Raw genomic sequence first — 19,985 nt, 5'->3', positions numbered from 1 at the left:
AAGTGCGGATCGTACTTCATGAAAGGCTACAAAAGAGCAGTTCTTGAGTCATTTACACACATGAGAAGAAAAATGAACACTAATTGCAGCCGGCCATTGAATTCATGCAATGCCGTCTACCAGGATACTTTTTTTACAACCATGGCACCACATAATTCCGAGGGCTTCGCGTAATAAACGCCACCATGTATATTTCAAGGAACTGTAAGTGTAAAAACATTTGAAGAAAAAGAGTGCGCTGCCGCTTTATGACGGATAATCAAAGCGAGCTGCGCATTTCATGGCCTTCGAGACAGGCGACTTGACCCTCTGTAACGCGAACCGTTCTCAGAGGCTGCTTCAGGAGCTCATATGACTCGGCCGCCATTTTCTGCGCCATTAGGAAGTGCTTTTGTTGCGGCTGGGGCCGGAGATCAGTGTCCATCGATATAACTACGATTAAGTCGTCATGTTGGAAGTAGCACTTGCTATCTTCAGCTGCATCTCATCTTCTGATTAGCGTGCTCCCACATTAATTTGCTAATTACCTTGAAAGAAATTCTACATTGTGCCAATCACATGCTATAGTTTGCCGGCGTGAGCTTGCAAATAAACATGTGAGCGGCGATGTGAGATGGTGAAGAAAATTAAATTAATAGTTGCAGAAGGAGGAAGGTCTCGCACTAGAGCCAACGTGTCAACAAGGGTAGTTACTTTTGTCAAGCGAAAAATAATGACATTTTTTACTGAGTATTGTGTCGAGGCCGATATTTTTCAGCGCTCATCGCTAGTGTACTCAGCGAATATGAATATTTTAAACTGAACTAAAGTTAACGACGGCGTTAAGACCAGTTGTCCTTGTATCATTGTTTCTTCTGGTACATGTCAGAACTGCATCAAATGCAAAAATAAATACATAAAAGCAACAGCAGACGCCACATTTATGCATCCTTTCTTCCTCATGGGGATCCTGAAACGTTAATCACGATTTTATGCAAATCCATTGAGGCGGTAGCGCAGCTCCTTTGGAGCATTAACAGGCTGATTTAAGCGCTGTGCGGAAAGCGCGGGCCTAATTATAACGTTCCTAATGCGCGCATCGTTACAGATCCCAGCGCACTGCCTCCCCGAGTTTTCAGACGGCCCCGCATTTTGGGGCGTGTCATGTGCTTATGACGTCACTAGTACAACCGATCTGATTGAACTGTTGGGGTCATAGCAGTGGAGAAAAAAATATCACCGGAAATCTGCTGTTGACAGAGATGGCTCTGAGCATGTGTCATGCTCAGGAAATGCTGATATTTTATTTTGGCATTAAAATCAACTATCACTTGGGCCACCCACTGACATCGACACAAATTTGACATCAGGCTACAGCACGCACCAGTATGACTGGTTGTGATGACGTCAGGTACCAAAACATGTAAAATGGCCGCTTGTGCGTTCCCGACGGAGCCGCGGAGTGGAACGGCCATGGAAACGTCACGATATCATTCTCGAGCACGTCACGAGAAGCCTGTGCCGTATTGTGATGTCAGGGTACAGTAAAAACCTCAACTAGTTTTTAAAGGCATGTTTTAATTAATTTTCAGGATGCCCTCACATTAGCAGTTCATTTTCTAGGCTCTAGAGGGAATTGCCTTTCTTATGACACACACACACACACACACACAAAAACAACTGAGAATTTTCGTGTGAGTACCCCTTTAAACTTTCTTTTTCCAGTATTATTTCACGTCTTGACATCAAAATGCGGAGCTTCTCAGTGAGCCCATATGCACACAGCAAGATCACTGGACATTTGTGCAGAAACAAGACCTGGGAATAGGTGAAAAAGTTTGATATAATGGCTACTATTAAAACCATGCATTCAGCACTTGACCAGCGCATTCGATAGCGCAGCACTGAGTCTAAGCTGCTAAGTCAGTATAGCGGACCACGCGCGACGTCGTCCTCTAGGTGTTCGTCAGTATGGATCAAACAGCGTCACGTGATCCTCGGGACGTCCACAGGAACGCGAACCATGCTCTTGCTTACTGTCGGTGGAATATATCACACAGCCGCGTTTGCTTACCGAGTAGTTCGTTTTTGCTGAATGTAACTGTGAGTCAGCCACGACCTTGCCGATCGACTGTGGGCCGTCCGGCACGCCGAGGCAGCAGCCCTTGTCCAAGGACTGGAGGCCGTCACCTAGGACGGCGTCCTTGAGGTCCCAGCCCTCCCAATAGTGCGGGACATCTTCAACAAAGTTTTCACTCACTCACTCTGTGTTCACGGAATCATCAACAGTTCCGTTTGAATACATCACACCTGAGTCACTGTGACATTCTAATGGCTCAACAACATGAAGTTCTTAGAAGATCGTGTCATCCGCTCTTACCATCAGTTACACGTCCTCGTCTGTGACGTCGGGCGATCATGGTATTGGGTGAACACTTACACAATTAAACCACGAACGGCATCCGCACACTTAGTCAGCTGTGTAGTTTGAGTTCTGCTGGTTGCGTAGCGAACACTGTAGCGAATCAGTCTTCAATACAGGCTGTACGGCGACCATTGAGATTACAGTACATAGACATAGCAGGAACAGGATGCGGCATGGTGTTCCCGGGCAAAAGAAGAGTTAGTGCAAGCAACGACCGCCTCGTAGACTTCCTTGAAGATGCCACTTGGTCAGTAATGTGTTCTGTTATGGCTGCAGTGTCCACAAATCGTCGTCTGCACAATATCGATGTCACGCTGAACACTCGATTAGGGTACAGATGCAATATGACCTTCAGGTGCACGGGATGGCCCAGAAGGTGTCGATCAGCTTGCACTACTGAATACACTGATTAACTTACATGCCTGTGATAAGTTGCGTCTGAAGATGCGTGAAGGGAGTCCATGGTACTTCGATAAAGAACCAAGTGTTCTAAGCACGCAGGATTCGTGGAGGTCAGGCACTACGCCATCCTTCGAAGCACATTTCTTTGCGCGCGAAAGGCGCGTGTAGCTCAAGCGACGCCGACTGTTGCTGGTTATGACGACGGCTGCTTCCTGAAGCAAGAACTTGTCTCTACGTCATCCGACAACAAGGCAGCATTCCTTTGAAGAGCTGGAAGGAAGGAAGGAGAACACGGTTACAGCTTTTGTAGGATATGTGTGTCAGGCTATATATAGCTTATGTCATTATACCCTGTTAAGTAGCGTGAAGCTAGACAAAGTGATTGTCTTAATAAGTCTACCCTTTTAAATGCGAAGGATCTCTTCACGAATCAAAGGCGCTTTGATCGTACCTCTGTCTCCACCTATATCGTGATGTAGGTTGTTGAACTTGTTCATTAACTTTGGATGCATCTGAACGCGCGTGGTGTGACATACACGTGTGACAAAAATAAATAATACGACATACGATAAGCGACACGCCATATAGTAATGGCTTGTCAAGTATTTACTTGCACAAAACAAGCACTGGCTAATGCTGACTAATAATCGGCAGTATTGGCTACTGTCGTGTAGTGTTGGCTATTCGCACTCATAATAGGGTAACAAATAATACGTATGTACTACTACGCCTCTGCATTACTACGTTAAATCCTTCACACTTTTCGCCGCTATTCTATTTGCTAGTTCCTGTTTGTGAATCACCGCCAAATCTTTTTCCTCCCTCCTTTATTTAATTTCGCGCTGCCTAAGGAAACATACTTTCAAAATGGGTAAGAGGTTGGAAATATTGAGCTGTCATATCTCCTTCTGGAAACCTGTTCAATAATCGCTTAAGGCATTTGTGGCCTCTTCAACCAAACGGATGTACAGACGCCCATTTTTTAAACCTGAACGCGCGAGCGTCGACCGGCGAGTTGATAAGCGCCGCACAACGGAGGTGGTGGTGGTGAAAAGCATTTATTTACAAGGAGAGGTGTGGGACCTCTTTAGAGGTTCCTACAGACTAGGTGGAGTCTCTATTCCGGGACCCCATTGGTTGAAGCCGCCGCCCTGGCTCTCTGTACCAAGGCCTGTTGGAGCGCAGTGACGAAATGAACGAGAATACGCGCATGCGCGCCATGAGCAATCCTGGGCGGCTGTCGTCTGCTAGGCTTTTACGATAACCGGACACCACGCCCGCTTTACTCTCTTTTCCTCTGGCAGCCGAGGCGGCACCCTTGATTCTACGCGAAGCGTATTCCCGAGAAGGCGGATGAAAGGCGTTATAACAGCGAAGAGCAATAGCAACGACATCTGATCGGAATATTTCACTTAGCAATTCACATCTTTCTGAAAATACAGAAAAGAAGAGGGTACCACGTGACACTTCATAATCTTTTTTTAGCGGCGTTTAGAAAAGAGAACAAAAGGCGATAACGGACAAAAAATGTCGGCAGCTTGCGCTAGTGGTGCGCGGCTGGAATGACAGTGGAGCTTGCGGCCGACCTAGCTGATTAGAAAGATCTTAATTAACATGGTGATAACTAGCAATGCATAAAATACCATGATCTTAATTAAGAAATTCTCAACTAACGGGGTTCTCATTAGAAAGGTCTTAATTAGCGTGGTTCTAATTTATTTAACAAGCATTTAATCAATAAGGTCGTAATTAACACGGTACCAGTTAACGAGATCTTCATTAGCCTGACTAATTAGCGTGATTACAATTTGGCATGGTTTAATTAGTTTGATCTTAACCCAGCTTGGCTTAATTGGCTTGACTAAGCACGAAGTTTAAGACCATAAAGAAGAGGCGGAAGAGAGCCCGCCGCTGATGAGAGTCTCTTGTCGACTCTGCACGGCATAACGAAAAGCTTATCAGCTCCGCTGTAAAAATGCTGATATGCACGTAGTATAATTAGCTGGTGTAATCACATCCCATCCACCTGAAGGACGACCACTGGACCTTTTCTTTATAACTTGATGCCATCGTTCATAACAGCAAAAAAAGAATTACGACAGCGGTGTTCAAAAGAAGCGGGCATGGTGTCCGGTTTCCGTAAAAGCCTAGCAGACGACAGCTGCACAGGGCTGCTGATATCGCGCATGCGCGTATTCTCGTTCATTTCGTCGCTGCGCTCCGTTGTGCGGCGCTTATCAACTCGCCGGTCGACGCTCGCGCGTTCAGGTTAAAAAAATGGGCGTCTGTATATTTAAGGAAAGAAATCATTGCGATATAAGCTCACGCTCTTTCATGTTCCAGGGGCCGTACTATGATACTGTTCCTTGAAATTTCCCGTTCCGTACGGTTTTGTTATTAGTATACACACATCAGAGCACCGTGCTCCGCAGTTCCGTAATCGCTCAAGTCGGCAAAAATCCCTGACCTCCGCACGAATTGGTTCAACTCTCTATCTCGCTTTTATAAGTGTGTCTGCAAGCATTGGCAAGCACTCGCACCGAGTGTACGAATGATCTCGGACTCAGTTACTGCGGGCTGCCGAGCCACTCCTGGAGCCTCTGCGAGGCTGAGACTGCTGGCCGCTGTCCAGTCCAGCGATGATGTCCTGCGCCACGATCTGTTCACGCTTGATCCGCTGCTGCACTGACCGAGGCACGTCCGGTATGAGGGCTGCCACCAGACCAGTTATGAAGAAGACCACGTGCTGGACGTATGCAGGCAAAAAGGCATTTCTTTACTTCTCATATATACATATGGTAAAGCTCGTGGGGTAACGGGACATCAACATGTTAGCAACAACGTGTCAGGGTGCGCACTCGCAACATATCCGGGACACGAATATCAACAACCACGCCACGGTGGTCTAGTGGTTATGGCGCTCGACTGCTGACCCGAAGGTCGCGGGATCTACACCCGGCCGCGACGGCCGCATTTTCGATGGAGGCAAAAGTGCTTGTGACCCGTGTGCTTAGATATAGGTGCACGTTAAGGAACCCCAGATGGTCGAAATTTCCGGCGCCCTCCACAACGGCGTTTCTCATAATCATATTGTGGTTTTGGGACGTTAAACCCCAGATATTATTATTATTGTTATTATTATCATTATGAATATGAACAAATATATTACTGTTCTTTGTTATCCTATCGAAATGATACGCCCACGTGCTGCGCCTAGAGATCTATGGCCACTCGGAAAAGGCCAACGAATGTTTCTTGCGATACTCTGGCGGAGAGGCCTAAACACCGGCTTGCGCCAAAAGAAGCGTACCTCAAAGACAACGACGAAGAAGAGCCTGGCAGCGAATATGTGCCAGTACGTCAGAGTCAGCTGGTACTCGCTTTCCGAGCCTGGCGGCTCGCGGTAGTCCAGGTACCTGCATCGTTATGAACGCATCACATTGCTCAGTTGAATAAAAGCGTGAACTGCTGAAGAGCTCAGATCATTTCAGCGGTGCTTTTGCTCAGCATTGAGGCCGACGGGTGCAATATCAAGGCGAACTCCGCTTATTCAATGCAAGTCGATTCGCCGTAGTAAAGAAACATGCACGTTTTCACCACACGAAGTAGGCTATAGAATGACTTATTGAAAAAATCACAGCATATCCACGGAGTGAATGATGATGAGTGGGCGAAGCTGCGGAGGTTCATCGGTAAACCGTGAATCTTCCGTGAATTCTGCCCAGTACATCATCACCGACGTGAGATCGGGCGCGTTTATACTAAAGGTTCGATGAGTTATGCCGACTTGCAGCGCACTTTAATTTTACATGTACGCTGTGAATTTTCATTGTTTAGAAAACCATTGCTTAGAAAACATCTGGCGTCTTTCGTTAGGCAGCTGGCGTCTTTTCGTTTTGCTTTAGAAACATCTGGCGTTCTTCCGTTTTGCTTTTACAAACATCTGGCGTCTTTCGTTGGTTTATTTCATCAATCAACGGCGTTTTGAACAAAATTTTTATTGTTTAATCACGCACAGGAGAAATCTCACCAGGCACTACCTTGGAGGTAAAGAATGGCTGCTAATGGGAATGAGAGACAGAAGAAGTCGGCTTTTAGCTAACGCTGCGAATTGTTTATTGTTCAACAACGCACAGGAGAAATCTCCCAACGGCACCACCTTGCAGGTCAAAGCGTAAGACTGGTTACATACTACGCTACGAGGGACGAACGGGTGCCGCTATAAGGAGCTTCGCCCCTAAAATACAAAGAATGATATCAGATCCGCCTGACAGTAATTACAAACCTTACATTACCATTAGCCGCGATACTATCGTAATTCAATATATTATTTCTTTTATTTGTGCGAGAATTGGAACATGTCCCCCTTTTCCGTTTTTCATCTGTAGCGTAATAAAGTAAAACGGCTGTCTCGAACAACGGTGCTAGTAGTCTCAGGTTAAGAAAGGAATAGAGCCGAGCTTTGTAGTCCCACAGATGTTTTATGCCTGCGCAGTGCTGCGAATACAGTTAAAACTCAATCTAACAAAATCCGATTTTACGAAGTTCTTGATCAAACGAAGAAACTTATGTTCCCCAATAAATAGCCGTAGGGCTCAGTGTTTTCATCAACCCGAATTAACGAACTAGCTCGGCCGCCAAACCCAATTTACCGAAGTTTTGCCATAAATATATTGTAACAAAATAGAAAGTTGGGCGAGTTGGTGCATATTCATATTTAAAGAAAAGCGGCGCACAAAAAGCAGCGCTGTGTGTGGTTCTCGTCTTTTTGTGCGCCGCTTTTCTTTAAATATGAATTTGCCAGAAATACCTGAGTAAAAAAATCTGTGATTTTCTTTCAATTTTGCAGATACGGGCTTTTCTTCGAGCGTGCGCTCTAACGTTATCGCATTGAAACGTCTAGGCGCCCTACTCACGGCCCTAGATTTAGTGTCATGATGCTGCACTAAGCACCCATGCATGGAGCAATGGAATCGGCACTCGGTAACGCTCCTACGTACCGGATGATGCTATGGACGGCGGTGCTTGGTTTCGTGATTTCATGGCACTAATCGTCTCTTTGCAACTTTCTGGCTCTGTCACGCAATCACCTAATTCGTTCTCGGCGTCTCCGCATATAGTTCACCCGTCATTCCTTCACATAATTGTCTTTCGGGCCTTCATCGCCCGGACATGGTGCCCCTTATGTCCGGGCGACATCGGAGGCTCCATGTCAGGGCCGCCCTCGCGGACTTTTGACATTCGCCGGAGTAGATTATTGCCAATAACAATGGCCTGGTAGCTTTTGGTTGTCACTACGTTACAATTTTATATTTCTAAGAGCCGAAAGATTCATTTATCAATTTTATGAACTCCCCGATTTAACGAAGTAATTCGAGCGTCCCAATCTATTCGTTAGATGGAGTTTCAACTGTATTTATTCTAGACTTGCGTCTATGCGGCCACGGCAACAGAACAGTGTTCGCATTGTGTTACCACAGTGACGTCTATGTTGCCGATAATTTGATTTCTACTAAAAGGAGCTATCTGTTTAGTGCGCTAATTTGATAACTTTCTGAAGAAAAGAAGAGATAGTAGAGAAGAAACGGCAGGGAGGTTAACCAGCTTAGGACAACCGGTTTACTACCGTACACATGGGAACATGACGGGGTAGATTGAAAGATAGAAAGGAAAGAGAGAAAAGAGATAATGACAGCACATAACACAGCACCAACTCAGTCAGGACACAGTCCGTCGCCTTGTGTGGTACGCGACATCCCTGTTACACTTCCTTGTTCAAGTCCGTTTCATGTAAAAACCTATGTAGGTCCTTCGTCGCCTTCAGCTGCGATGCCTTCTGTCGATGGCATGCAAGAATGCTTTCAATGCTTTCTATTTTCGAGGTGCTCTAGAGCGGACGCCAGAGACTGTCTCTTACACCCTAGACAGTTCCACAGAATGTGGCGTTGCATTTCCTCGCAACGACAGGCATCGCAGAGAGCATTGTCGGCCACTCAAATGCGAAATGAATAAGATTTCGCATTCACGAGAACAATGGGCCTACATAGACGCTGCGCACAGGACAGGTTGTCCCTCGAGAATGAACAAAGACAGCTATGATAGGATCAATAGCAAAGCAGGCATTCAGTCTAATCCGGTTTATCTAAGTCCTCTTCACTTAATCCGGTTTGCGCACAGATAGTGGCTTCACCTGCACTGGCGTACAGTGATTCCGTCCAACGTGGCGTTGTCCGGTCTTGTCTCGTCGTCGAAGTCGCTCGTGTCGAACGAGGATAGCGTGAAGTTGACGAACCCGCGCAGGTTGTGGCCCTTGCTGTGCACCATGCGGTACAGCATGCGTGGTATGAAGTCGCTCGTATAGGCGATCAGGAACGCCTGCGAACGTGCGTATCGTACCCTGTTCGTTTCACGAATACCAAATGATTTTTTTTTAATGTGAGGGAAGGGAAGGGGTGGAGGAAAGCAAGGAGAGGCCAGCAATTGCACGTCTGATTTTTGATCCCAAATGGGGAGAGAGAAAGGAGGACACTCCAGCTTCGCTTTCAAGAGTAGAACGCGATAGCGTAATCGGACCGTGTTCGTATCGCCTTCCCAATTGCTAGCCTGGCTTCGCTTGGCAGTGGACACTTATACCGTGCCGCAAGAAACGCCAAAGTGCGTACGTCCTGCGGCTTCTATAGCCATGCATGCGACGCGACGAAACAGGGGCCACAAGGCAGTGCGATGCCGTTTAAAAGCGCGCCCGTGGGTCCCTTTGCGCCATCTAGCCGATGATAGTCAAGCCGCTGAAGAACCTCCGAGATGTGCGTACCACCAACGGTACATTGTGTAAATAAATGGCTCGCCGTTAGTATACTGGAGGATGTATGCGTGGTGGCCGAGCGACTAAACGCACGGTGTGAGGGGTCAGATTCCAATCCCCGGTCCCACTCGAACCGAAGACTTTTATTATTTCTTTATTGGCATCTACTGCGAATTTTCGCTCAGCGACAAGGCTGATTTTTTTCTCACTACCAACGCCGCCGTCGCCGAAACCAGAATTTCTTCGCGACGAGCTCTTTAACGCTATTGCGTTATTAAGAAGTCAAAAGAAAGAAACGGGGGGATGAACGGTGGGTTGTTACAAGTTGTGCTCAAGGAGGTTTAGGAAGAATTACTGGAGTGAAAATTATTGCTTACGAGTGAAGCCTTGCCCTTCAAAAGATGGAGGCCGCGACCGCCATCTTTTGAAGGGCATCGCTTCATTCATAGGCAAAAATATCGTAATTAAATTCATAAGCAATACCAAGTAATCATTGCAATCCATAACCAATACCAAGAAAACCCCGTTGCACCGTAAAACGTTAGCGTTCGGTGAAGAAAATGGAAAGTTTTCCTCACCACCCGACGAGTTTATTATGGCAAATTCTAACAGCGAAAATGTTTAAGCTATAGGTAACTTGCGCCCCGTCGTGCAAAACTCCGCAGGTGGGTATGCGCCAAAGGAATTGAGCAAGCTACAGTACTGACTACAACCCGTGCGAGCGTAAACGAAAACTAAGCTCGGCGAAGTGGAACACGTGAAACACGTGAAAGAGAGAGGGAGAAATGAAGAGATAGAAAGACAGAGAAAATAGAGAAAGAGAGAGAGAGAGAGAAAGAAAGAAAGAAAGACAGTGATGGAACGAAAGAGAAAGAAAAAAGTCACAGTTTTGCCGCAACGGCGAAGCAATGATTGCGATAGCAATAAATTGCAATGTAACGCGAAGAACGGAAAGCAGCTCGAAATTGCCAGCGCGTCGCTCGAGCCCAAAGGACGCACGAAAAGAACGCACACAGGACGAGCGCGAACTAATGCGTCACAGCTCGACACTTGAAGCGCACTGCTCAAACATAAAGCAGGACGCACGAAACGAACGAACAGGTACACACAGGACGAGCGCGAACTAAGTGTCACAGTTGTTACTTATTTCTGTTTCAACAGCGCGCTCCTTTCTCAAACGCGGCCGCTGCACCGAGAGAGTGACCTTCGTACGCTCTGTGACTTCAGCGCGGACCTCGCGGGGAAAGCGCAAGACATACAACTCCCCGCTCCACCATCCCCTTCTTTCCTCGAGATAAGCGCACGTAGGCGACCATGCCCTGTAGGGCGAAGGGCAACGGCGTTCGCAGGAGCGGGGCGACTATCTTTAAAGCGCGCTACACGCGCGCGCACATCGCGACATCTATGTGGCAACTAAGAAAGCATGCTGAAGTACATGGTGTATATAAATAGCTCGCCGTTAGCACGTTGAAAGACGGTGCTGTCGTGGCCTAACGTCTAACGCGGCGGGCTGCAAAGCGAGAGGTCGCCTGTTCGATTCCGCGCGTCGGAAAGTATTTATGAATAACTTTTCTTTGTGGCTTTTATATATATATACATACTTATACGGTGAATGACGGCGGCGACGGGGACGGCCATTTTCCAGCCGAGACTGTCCATATAATTGCTATCGCAATAAAAGTCACAGTTTCGCCGCAAGGGCGAATCAATTAATGCGATAGCAAGAAATTAATGCTATACGAAGTGAGGCTCGCCAATGGATACTCTCAGTTTGAACAGCGCTCCAGTTGCAAAGGCGGCCGAAGCAGCGAAGGAAACTAGCGTGCTTCAAGTGTCGAGCTGTGACACTTGATAGTTCGCGCTCATCTTCTGTTTGTTCGTTTAGCGGCGTCCCTTGAGCTCGAGTGACTTTCGTACGCTCCGTAACATGAGCGCGAACATCACGGTGAAAGCTCGAAACGTCCCTCTTCCCCTCACCACGAGAAAACCGCGCGAGTAGACAGCGGAAGGGCAAGGTTCTCCCTGCGCAAATATAAGAAGAAGCGAGCGAGCTCGCCGACGGCTTTTAAATGCGCCCGTCACGCTCCTCGCGCTATCTCGCTGGTAATTAATAAACGCCTATAAGCGCCTGCCGTCTGTGAGTCCTGCCAGCGGTAAAGGATGTGTTACAACGGTCGCCGTTAGCTACCTGAAGGATCTGCGCTTTCTGGCGTAGTGGTTAGCGCCACGCGCTGCGGAACGAGAGGTCGCTGGTTCGATTCCGCGCTTCGGAGGTATTTTTCTGAATTATCTTCCTTTGGGACTTTGATAAGTATATACTTATACATATACGGTGCATGACAGCGGCGACGGCGACGGCAAAATCCAGCCGAGACTGTCCATATAATTGCTATCGCAATAAAAAAGTAGATAGGAACAAAGGGAATAAAGGCATAAAAAAGATAGATCAACAGAAAAAAGCATAGAAAGAGAGAGAACCAGATAGAAAGAAACAGACACGAAAAATAGAGCAGAGAACAAGGCAGAGAAAAATAAAGGGAAAGAGAGAAAGAAGCAGAGAGCGAGAGCAAGAAAGGGAAGAAAGAGAACAAAGCTAAAAAGAGCGAGAAAGACAAAGAAATAGAGAGAGAAAGAGAGGAATAGAAAGAAAGAGGTACAAAAACATATACAAGAAACAGAGAGAAAGGGATAGAAAGTGAAGAAAGAAAGAAAAAATAAACAGAAAAAGGAAAGCCACTCAGCTCCGCTCTTCCTCAGGCTTGGGGGGGGGTGAGCGGGAGGATCAATATGTCGGCTAATAAAAAAAGTCAGTTTCACCGCAAGGGTGAAGCAATGAATGCGATAGCAACAAATTGTAGTGTTACACGAAGTGAGGCTGGCACCGGACTGTTTTGTATCCGATCTCGCGTAACTACAAAACGCTGGTGTAAGAGAATACGGCCGCTCCAGGGAAAGATGCTCTGCCGCATAGTCATTGCGCGTTGAGAGCGCAGCACGTAGAAGGGTATACGAGCCGCCCGCTGTGATGGCTTTCGAGATGGCGCGCGCGCCAGCGATCGCGACCGCGCCCTTAGATCGAAAGTTCAAAGTAGTGGCTGCTCGCGCGAGAACCCCCCCCCCCTCGCCACTACCGACCTCGCGTCTTCTTTCATGGTCGTTAAAGACGGCGGGGCGTTTCCTGTCTGCTTCGACGGCAGGTCCTCCCGAGCGGGGTGATGTTATCGCATGCACCCTCCGAGCGACTGAAACGGGCCGGCTCGTTTGATCTCTGCTTCGGCCGCATTCGTCGCCCCCGCTCGCGTGCTTTTACCGCGGTAGAACAACAGTGCGCGGGGGATCTTATCAATTTGGACTTCATACCGGAAGTACATGACGGTGACGGCGACGGCAACGGCGACGGCAAAGACCCGCCGAGACTATCCATATAATTGCTATCTCAATAAAAAGAAGATGCCTTTTGCCTTCGAGTCGTCTAAGGCGCATGCGCATAAGGGACACTGTGAGTTATTTTTCTCATAGGTAACCAGGGAAATGATAGGCTTCGTCTGCTATACGAGGATAATTGGATACCCTAAAACTATATATTTATTTTCCGCTTAACCTTTTCGCATTACATTTTATCTCTCTACTCTCTAATTATGACGGCTTGTCAGAAATGGCACTGAGAGCTTGTCTTTCTTGCACTGTGGTGTCGCTAGAAGATCAGAATAAAGCTTTATTAAATTTGACCCATTTATGCAATGTCCGTCATAAAATAATGCCGTAAGGCGCTATTCGAATTAACTTTGATTACACGTTTATTCGGCTATTTGTACTTAGACAAACATCAATGCCACCACCATATTCGGAGTAATTGTATTCCTGACTTGGTAGTAACAGAAATTAGCCCTATCAGTACCTATAGATACACGGGGAGGTACCTCCTCGTGCATGTATTATGTATGCGTTTTGAATTCGGCACACGAAAGTTCATGGGAGATGCCTTGTGGCAGAAGAGTAGTGCCCGCGAAGACTCGACACATAGTTTCGGTTTCGAGGTTAGAACGTGTAGCCGCATTTGTCTTTTGCGAGGTATGTAGTAATTTCTTTTAAATTAGAAGCGCGTTGTCTAGATAAAGAAGAAATTTATATATATCCCGTAACCCATGCCCCGTAACGTTTTGCGACCGACCCTCACAGGTTGTGCGTTCGCATCATAAACAATTCAATTTACCAGCTGCGGAGTATTCGACAAAGCACTTACGTTGCAGATGACGGCGAACACGGAAACACCTTTCAGTATCACCTGCCAGGCACCTGGAAGCAAGTAACAAGGAAGAAAAAAGAAAACAAAGGGAACAAGAATAATCAGGCCATGGACTTGTTATAAGATCTGGAAAATATATATTGGCTGAAGGTATTCTCAGGTTCCGCTCGCTGTGTTGCCCTGTCCGCTATAATGTATGTATGTATGTATGTATGTATGTATGTATGTATGTATGTATGTATGTATGTATGTATGTATGTATGTATGTATGTATGTATGTATGTATGTATGTATGCATGCATGTATGCATGTATGTATGTATGTATGTATGTATGTATGCATGTATGCATGTATGTATGTATGTATGTATGTATGTATGTATGTATGTATGTATGTATGTACGTATGTATGTATGTATGTATGTATGTATGTATGCATGTATGTATCCAGAGGTGCCACCGAAAGCGTGAAAGCATGGGCTGCTTTTACCCGGTTTGCAGAATGCCTCGGCGGTCCTGGCGCAGTGGCTCTTTCCCTTTCGTCGGTGACAACCATCAGATGCGGTTTAAGCATAGGCGCGTTGCCATCAGGTGGCAATCAACGTGCGGATGAGCACGGCGGTGTATCGGGGGTCAGAGAAGTCTCCCATATGGAGAAGGCCTGATTGTCCTTTCAGGGGAGAAGAATCATGCTATTGATTTTGCTTTGCTTTGTGTTATTGGTCGGACCCTGGGTTCTAAGCTGTGCCTAAACTTTACGGTGCTGGTCACCTTAAACGACATTTTGATTGCCTGATGTTCTGACGGCATTTTTGAATGACAGCGCCAACTGGCTTCTTAACCAAGATTTTTTAAAACGCAAGCGAAATGCCAGTGGCCAGTTCAGTCTGAGCTGAAGCTCCATGCATAGCCTGCACCACGGCTATGCTTAGGCTCTAACCAAATGATCAATGAGTGCCTTAAGTACAGTAAAATTTGTCCTTTTGTAAATTATTTTTTCTGCTTCTTCTGATTTTCTTCGTATATATGTATGTGATGCAAATATATCCTGCGGCGTCAGTGCCGTAACTTTCTACGAGTACTCATCAAGTCGTCTTCATACACGCTGTATTTGAAGATATTGTTATAAGGGTTTGCACAGATTCCCAAAAGAACAAACATTCACATTCAGCATTATTTTATTTTTAAATGTTACCAGTGCGTACGACATTGCCGCAAGATTAATTAAACACATAAGCAACATAAATACAACACTCCCGAAAATGGTAAAGCGATTTTATTTGCATGAGCATGCAGGCCCGCTGTTGTGAAGGTGCGCGGCTTATAATCGGCGCTTTGTAAGGACCAACAACGAGGGCAGTACTTGAGCTCCACAACAAAGCACAGCATGCAACTAGTACAGCCCAACAAGTTTTTTGAGTGACTGATTTATAGGTTTGGTTTGGGAGCTTAGGTGGTGCCAACGTTTCGTAATTTGCACAGGGTAGGAGATGTGACGCCACGGGACAGGGGCGTAGCCAGACATTTTTTTCGGGAAAGGGAGGGGGGGGGTTCAAGCATGATTTATGTATGTTCGTGCGTGCGTTTGTATGTGTGCGTGTATATATACGCAAGCAAATATGAAAACTTTCGGGGGGTTTGAGCCCCCCCCCCAAACCCCCCTCCATGTCTACGCCCCTGCCACGGGAAACTGTTACACTATCTTAACGAAGTGTAGCGGTCAACATTTTTTGCTAAATGTAGCCGTCAATTTTGTGAAAACTGAAGTTCTCGTGATAAGACTGCATAAACCAATGAGATGAGAAAAAGGAAACATGAAATATTTATCTCAGAATTATTCGCTATCTTCAATAGTCATCGCGGGCAGTCTACTTCACTGCCGTGACTTGACCATCTAGATTTGTCATAGTCTGTAATGTGCACCATTGGCTCGCAATCCTGAAGGGCGTTTCATACGACTATGCGGGACCGAAGTGAGTTACTCGAGCTTTGCAGCTTTTTGCTAGTGCAAAAAAATATTATCCAAATTTCCAGGAAGAGGGGCAGCCCCCCCCCCCCTTGCTCCCCTTTCCGGACGCCCATGGGCACTGATAATCGACCCTGGTACCTACCACTGCCAATATTACGGCGAAAACCTTTAATGTTTCATATTCGCGGTGTCCAACCGCGTCCGGCCGTCCGTACCCTGGAATGGTATCAGCTGTGGCCTTTCCCCCTCACACTCTCTCAGCAATCACGTGGATGGCACAGCGGCGCATAGCAACAGTTGCGCGTTGCTCCTTCCAAAGCGCGTTGCTCAACTGTTGCGCAATGCGGCGGCGGCGTCCGTCCGTCAACGCGCAACAGTTACACGTTGCTCCTTCCAGCGCGCGTTGCGCACCTGTTGCGCAACGCGGCGCAACAGGTGCGCAACGGCGTCCGTCACCGGAGTCGAATGGTCACAGGCTTTCGCCGAACACACTTTGGAATTTAGAGTGTCCTTCAATTTTTCTTATTTCATAATGAAGCATGTGCACGGTATGCATGCGGCACGGTATGCAAGCTTTCAAGTATACCAGCAAAGTAGCTGATTTTGTACATATGAAGTTGCAATTGCAACTGGTGTCATAGCTTACCGATGTTTGGCACCCTCTCGGCAAGCGGCCTGCGCATTTGCGAGGTGTACTTGTACGCATCCAGGCGGATTTCCACGATGTTGTTCAGAAGCGCAAACAGCGGCGCCAGCGGGAATGCGGCCACAAACAGGGTGACGAAGCCAAATTGGATGGCTGCAGAAGCGAACAAAAGAGTCTTCACAACGTCGATACGGGAAGCTTACAAGTAACAGCAAAGTAGCAGATTTTGTATATGTGAAGTTGCAATATTAAGATGCCCGGGACAATAAAATACATCATCGACTTATGCCCGTTTCTTTACAAAACTGCAACGACGTAATAAAATATTTGAAATTATTTAGGGCATTGGAATAATAATTTCTGAGACATATTAGAGTAAAGGTCGAATAGTACCGGAAGCGGATCGAACCAGATATCGAGGCAGATTTTGAGGATTTGACGCATACTTGCCAACCCTTTTTACAGTTATTGTGAAACGGTGTTCCAATCCTTGTATTTATATTTCACCACTAAAACCGCAACAATGCGTTAAATACTTGTATTCATGTGTAGTACTAAAATCAGAACAACGCGTCCGATTCCGTGTATTCATAGTTTTAGTACTAAAACCACAAAGAAAGCATCAGGAGAGAAAGCTTCTTCGCACGCACATAACTCATCAGAGAGCGCGAATGATCGTTGTGTAACAGGTAAAGTATGACTCTTACATTGGCGTAGCCTGAACGCAACGTTGTCCTGTGCGCTTGTCATAAAACTAAACAGGCTACTAAATATGCTAGACATGAGACTCGGCTACGTAGCCGTCATGGATATGGCAAGCAATTACCGCAAGAAAAGGTACAGCTCACCCATCTCCAAGTACTCGTCGAACAAGGAGAGGGTGTGCCACTGCGCCAGCACGTAGTCAGCCTCCCAGCGAGCGACGGAGCCTCTGCGTTCGCCACTGTCCCGGGTCATGTGATCCCGTCTCCAGGAGCGCCACCAATTCATCACCAGACTGCGATAGTGCAAAGAAAAAGCCAGGAAATGTTGGTGGTTTCCACGTTGCCTGCACTCGCAGGCTGTGCTCCGACATTCCACATTAGCCCTGTTCATTGGAATGTATATAGGAGAGGACACATACAAACACACGCACGAAGATACATAAAGGGAAGTCGAATCCCCCCCCCCCTGCACCATCTCGAAAAAAATCCTGGCTACGCCTGAGAAAACTATGCGCGAACGCGAGAAACCACGACACACGGATCCCATTTTGACGAACCTAGAAATAAACATTCGTATAGCGACTGATACTGCGGTTTGTGAAGAGAAGAGAATTGCACTTTATCTCTGAATTGGCCCTCTTCACAGAGCATACCGCAGTAGCACATAGTTCGAAAAAGAGGGGAGACAGAAGAAGGAGAGGAAATAAAGAATGACCGGCGCTACACTCACAACTGTTTATTCAGAAGGAAGGCTTCTTATATGTAGACATACACGTGAATGAACACACGCAGAAAAAATCACAGCATATCTACGGAGTGAATGATGATGAGTGGGCGAAGCTCTGGCGAAACATCTGGCGTCTTTCGTTAAGCAGCGGGCGTCTTTTCGTTTTGCTTTAGAAACATCTGGCGTCTTTTCGTTTTGCTTTAGAAAACATCTGGCGTCTTTCGTTGGTTTATTTCATCAATCAACGGCGTTTTGAACAATTTTTTTATTGTTTAATCACGCACAGGAGAAATCTCACCAGGCACTACCTTGGAGGCAAACAATGGCTGCTAATGGGAATGAGAGACAGAAGAAGTCGGCTTTTAGCTAACACTTACATTTCTACTTCTACTACCGTTTCCTACTGGGACATACCAATGGCTGCTAACGGGGAATGAGAGACAGAAGAATTCGGCTTTTATTAACGCGCACGCTGCGAATTTTTTATTGTTCAACAACGCACAGGAGAAATCTCCCACCGGCGCCACCTTGGAGGTCAAGATCTGGTACTAGCGTTAAGACTGGTTACGCACTACGACGGGGACGAACGGGTGCCGCTTTAAGGAGCTTCGCCCCTAAAACCAGACGACGGGCCAGACGGGCAAGATACATGTCACAACCCCCAAATAGTCAGCAATCTCATTTCAGCGTTATAGGACGTAACAGATGTTTGACTCACGCATGCATGGCCAAATATTTGCCTATAATAGGCGTCTAACAGTTTACGGACGGTTTTGTTCTCGCTTCTGCAAGAACAAAGTTATACCGAAGTGGCCCTCTGCAATGGAACTTACCTGACTTTACGCCTATTAAGTGCGAATGCACTTTATAAGCGACCCTGAATCCGCCGTCCCATAGCAACGGCGCGAGGAGCGGAGAGGAGCGTCTGTAGCAACAGCGCAGCGACGTCACGCCCCACGTGACTGCGCGCGCTCCGCCCTCCGCTCCGTGGCTGCGCGCGCCCCGCGCATTGCCTGTGGTGATGAAGGCCGGCGGCGAGACGCCGAACGAAAGCGTGCGAAGCAAGCCGAGCACCCCGAAGCCGATCTGGCGCGGGGACGCGCGATGCGTGAGCGAGCGCGGGCCCTCGAATTCGATCGGCCGGACGCGCGCTTCAAGCGAGACTTCCTGGACCGCAGCTTCGGATATAGCTGCGCGGTGTGCGATCGACTGTGGTTCGACAACAACCTGAGCCCCATCTCGGCCGTGCGCAACGCCGCCAACAGGTTGAACGCGTTGCGGGTTCTTTGGAACGAGTTCGGAAGACAGATCATCATCATCAGTAAAAGTGCTTTGCACTTAAAAACGGCCAGACCTCCGTGGGTCGGCTGGCGCGTGCTCTCTCGCTGCCGTCTCCTTCGCTCGGCTCTGCAGTTTAGTCGCGCGCGACCCCTCATAGCATCACCCCGTGCTTCGCACTTCCTCATACTCCCCTTCGGGGAAATGCGGGTTTTTTTTCCTAGCTCAGTGACTGGAAATCGTCCTAGCGTTAAGCCAATTGCCACAATATCTGTCAGCAGAGATTGCTGTAATAAACTGCCGGCAATGTCTTCTTACCCACTTTACGTAAAACCGGTGCGACGCCTACCTCCAGGCCCCTAAGTCTTGCATTAGGATCGCCTTAGGAATTTTATCAGGAGGCCGTCGTGGTTGTGAACCGCACCCTTTAATTACGCAAATTAGCTTATCAATGTCGTTTCCCATGCCCTATAACCACTACTTCTCAGCTCTTGCTTTCTTTTGTGTCGTGTAGCAAGGTAAAGAAATTGCGATACAGGCAGATCTCTGCGCGCTCATCCAAATAAGTTATCACCTTTCTGTAAGAAAGGTAAAACAAACTTCTAAGTAAAAGTGTGTTTGCGTGTGCCATTGTGAGGGCTGTGTAGATAGAGCTCTTTCACCTTGAAGAGAAATGGTGTACAATATAAATTATCTCTTACTGGCACACTTCTTTTCTTCATAGACGCACTGCTACTTGTCCCAACACTAGCCTACTGAAAAAGTCACAGTTTCGCTACAACGGCGAAGCAATGGATACGAGCAACAA

General features: G+C 47.1%; 1 protein-coding gene across 1 annotated transcript in view; it reads right to left on the bottom strand.

Annotated features, from left to right (window-relative positions):
* Window positions 1–409: 409 nt before the first annotated feature.
* Window positions 410–19,985, bottom strand: part of LOC119403267 (anoctamin-4) — an 89,179-nt gene continuing 69,603 nt past the window's right edge. The window contains exons 23-29 of the mRNA XM_049418249.1: window positions 17,317–17,465; window positions 16,469–16,621; window positions 13,852–13,904; window positions 8,997–9,181; window positions 6,117–6,222; window positions 5,347–5,552; window positions 410–3,076 (exon numbers count right to left, since the gene is read on the bottom strand). Coding sequence (XP_049274206.1) covers window positions 5,370–5,552; window positions 6,117–6,222; window positions 8,997–9,181; window positions 13,852–13,904; window positions 16,469–16,621; window positions 17,317–17,465 — 829 coding nt within the window. The 3' untranslated portion in view covers window positions 410–3,076; window positions 5,347–5,369. The remainder of the gene's footprint in view (window positions 3,077–5,346; window positions 5,553–6,116; window positions 6,223–8,996; window positions 9,182–13,851; window positions 13,905–16,468; window positions 16,622–17,316; window positions 17,466–19,985) is intronic.

This window comes from Rhipicephalus sanguineus, chromosome 8 (genome assembly GCF_013339695.2).
Source record: "Rhipicephalus sanguineus isolate Rsan-2018 chromosome 8, BIME_Rsan_1.4, whole genome shotgun sequence".
Classification (NCBI taxonomy): Eukaryota; Metazoa; Arthropoda; class Arachnida; order Ixodida; family Ixodidae; genus Rhipicephalus; species Rhipicephalus sanguineus.
This window is presented reverse-complemented; position numbering and strand designations above follow the sequence as displayed.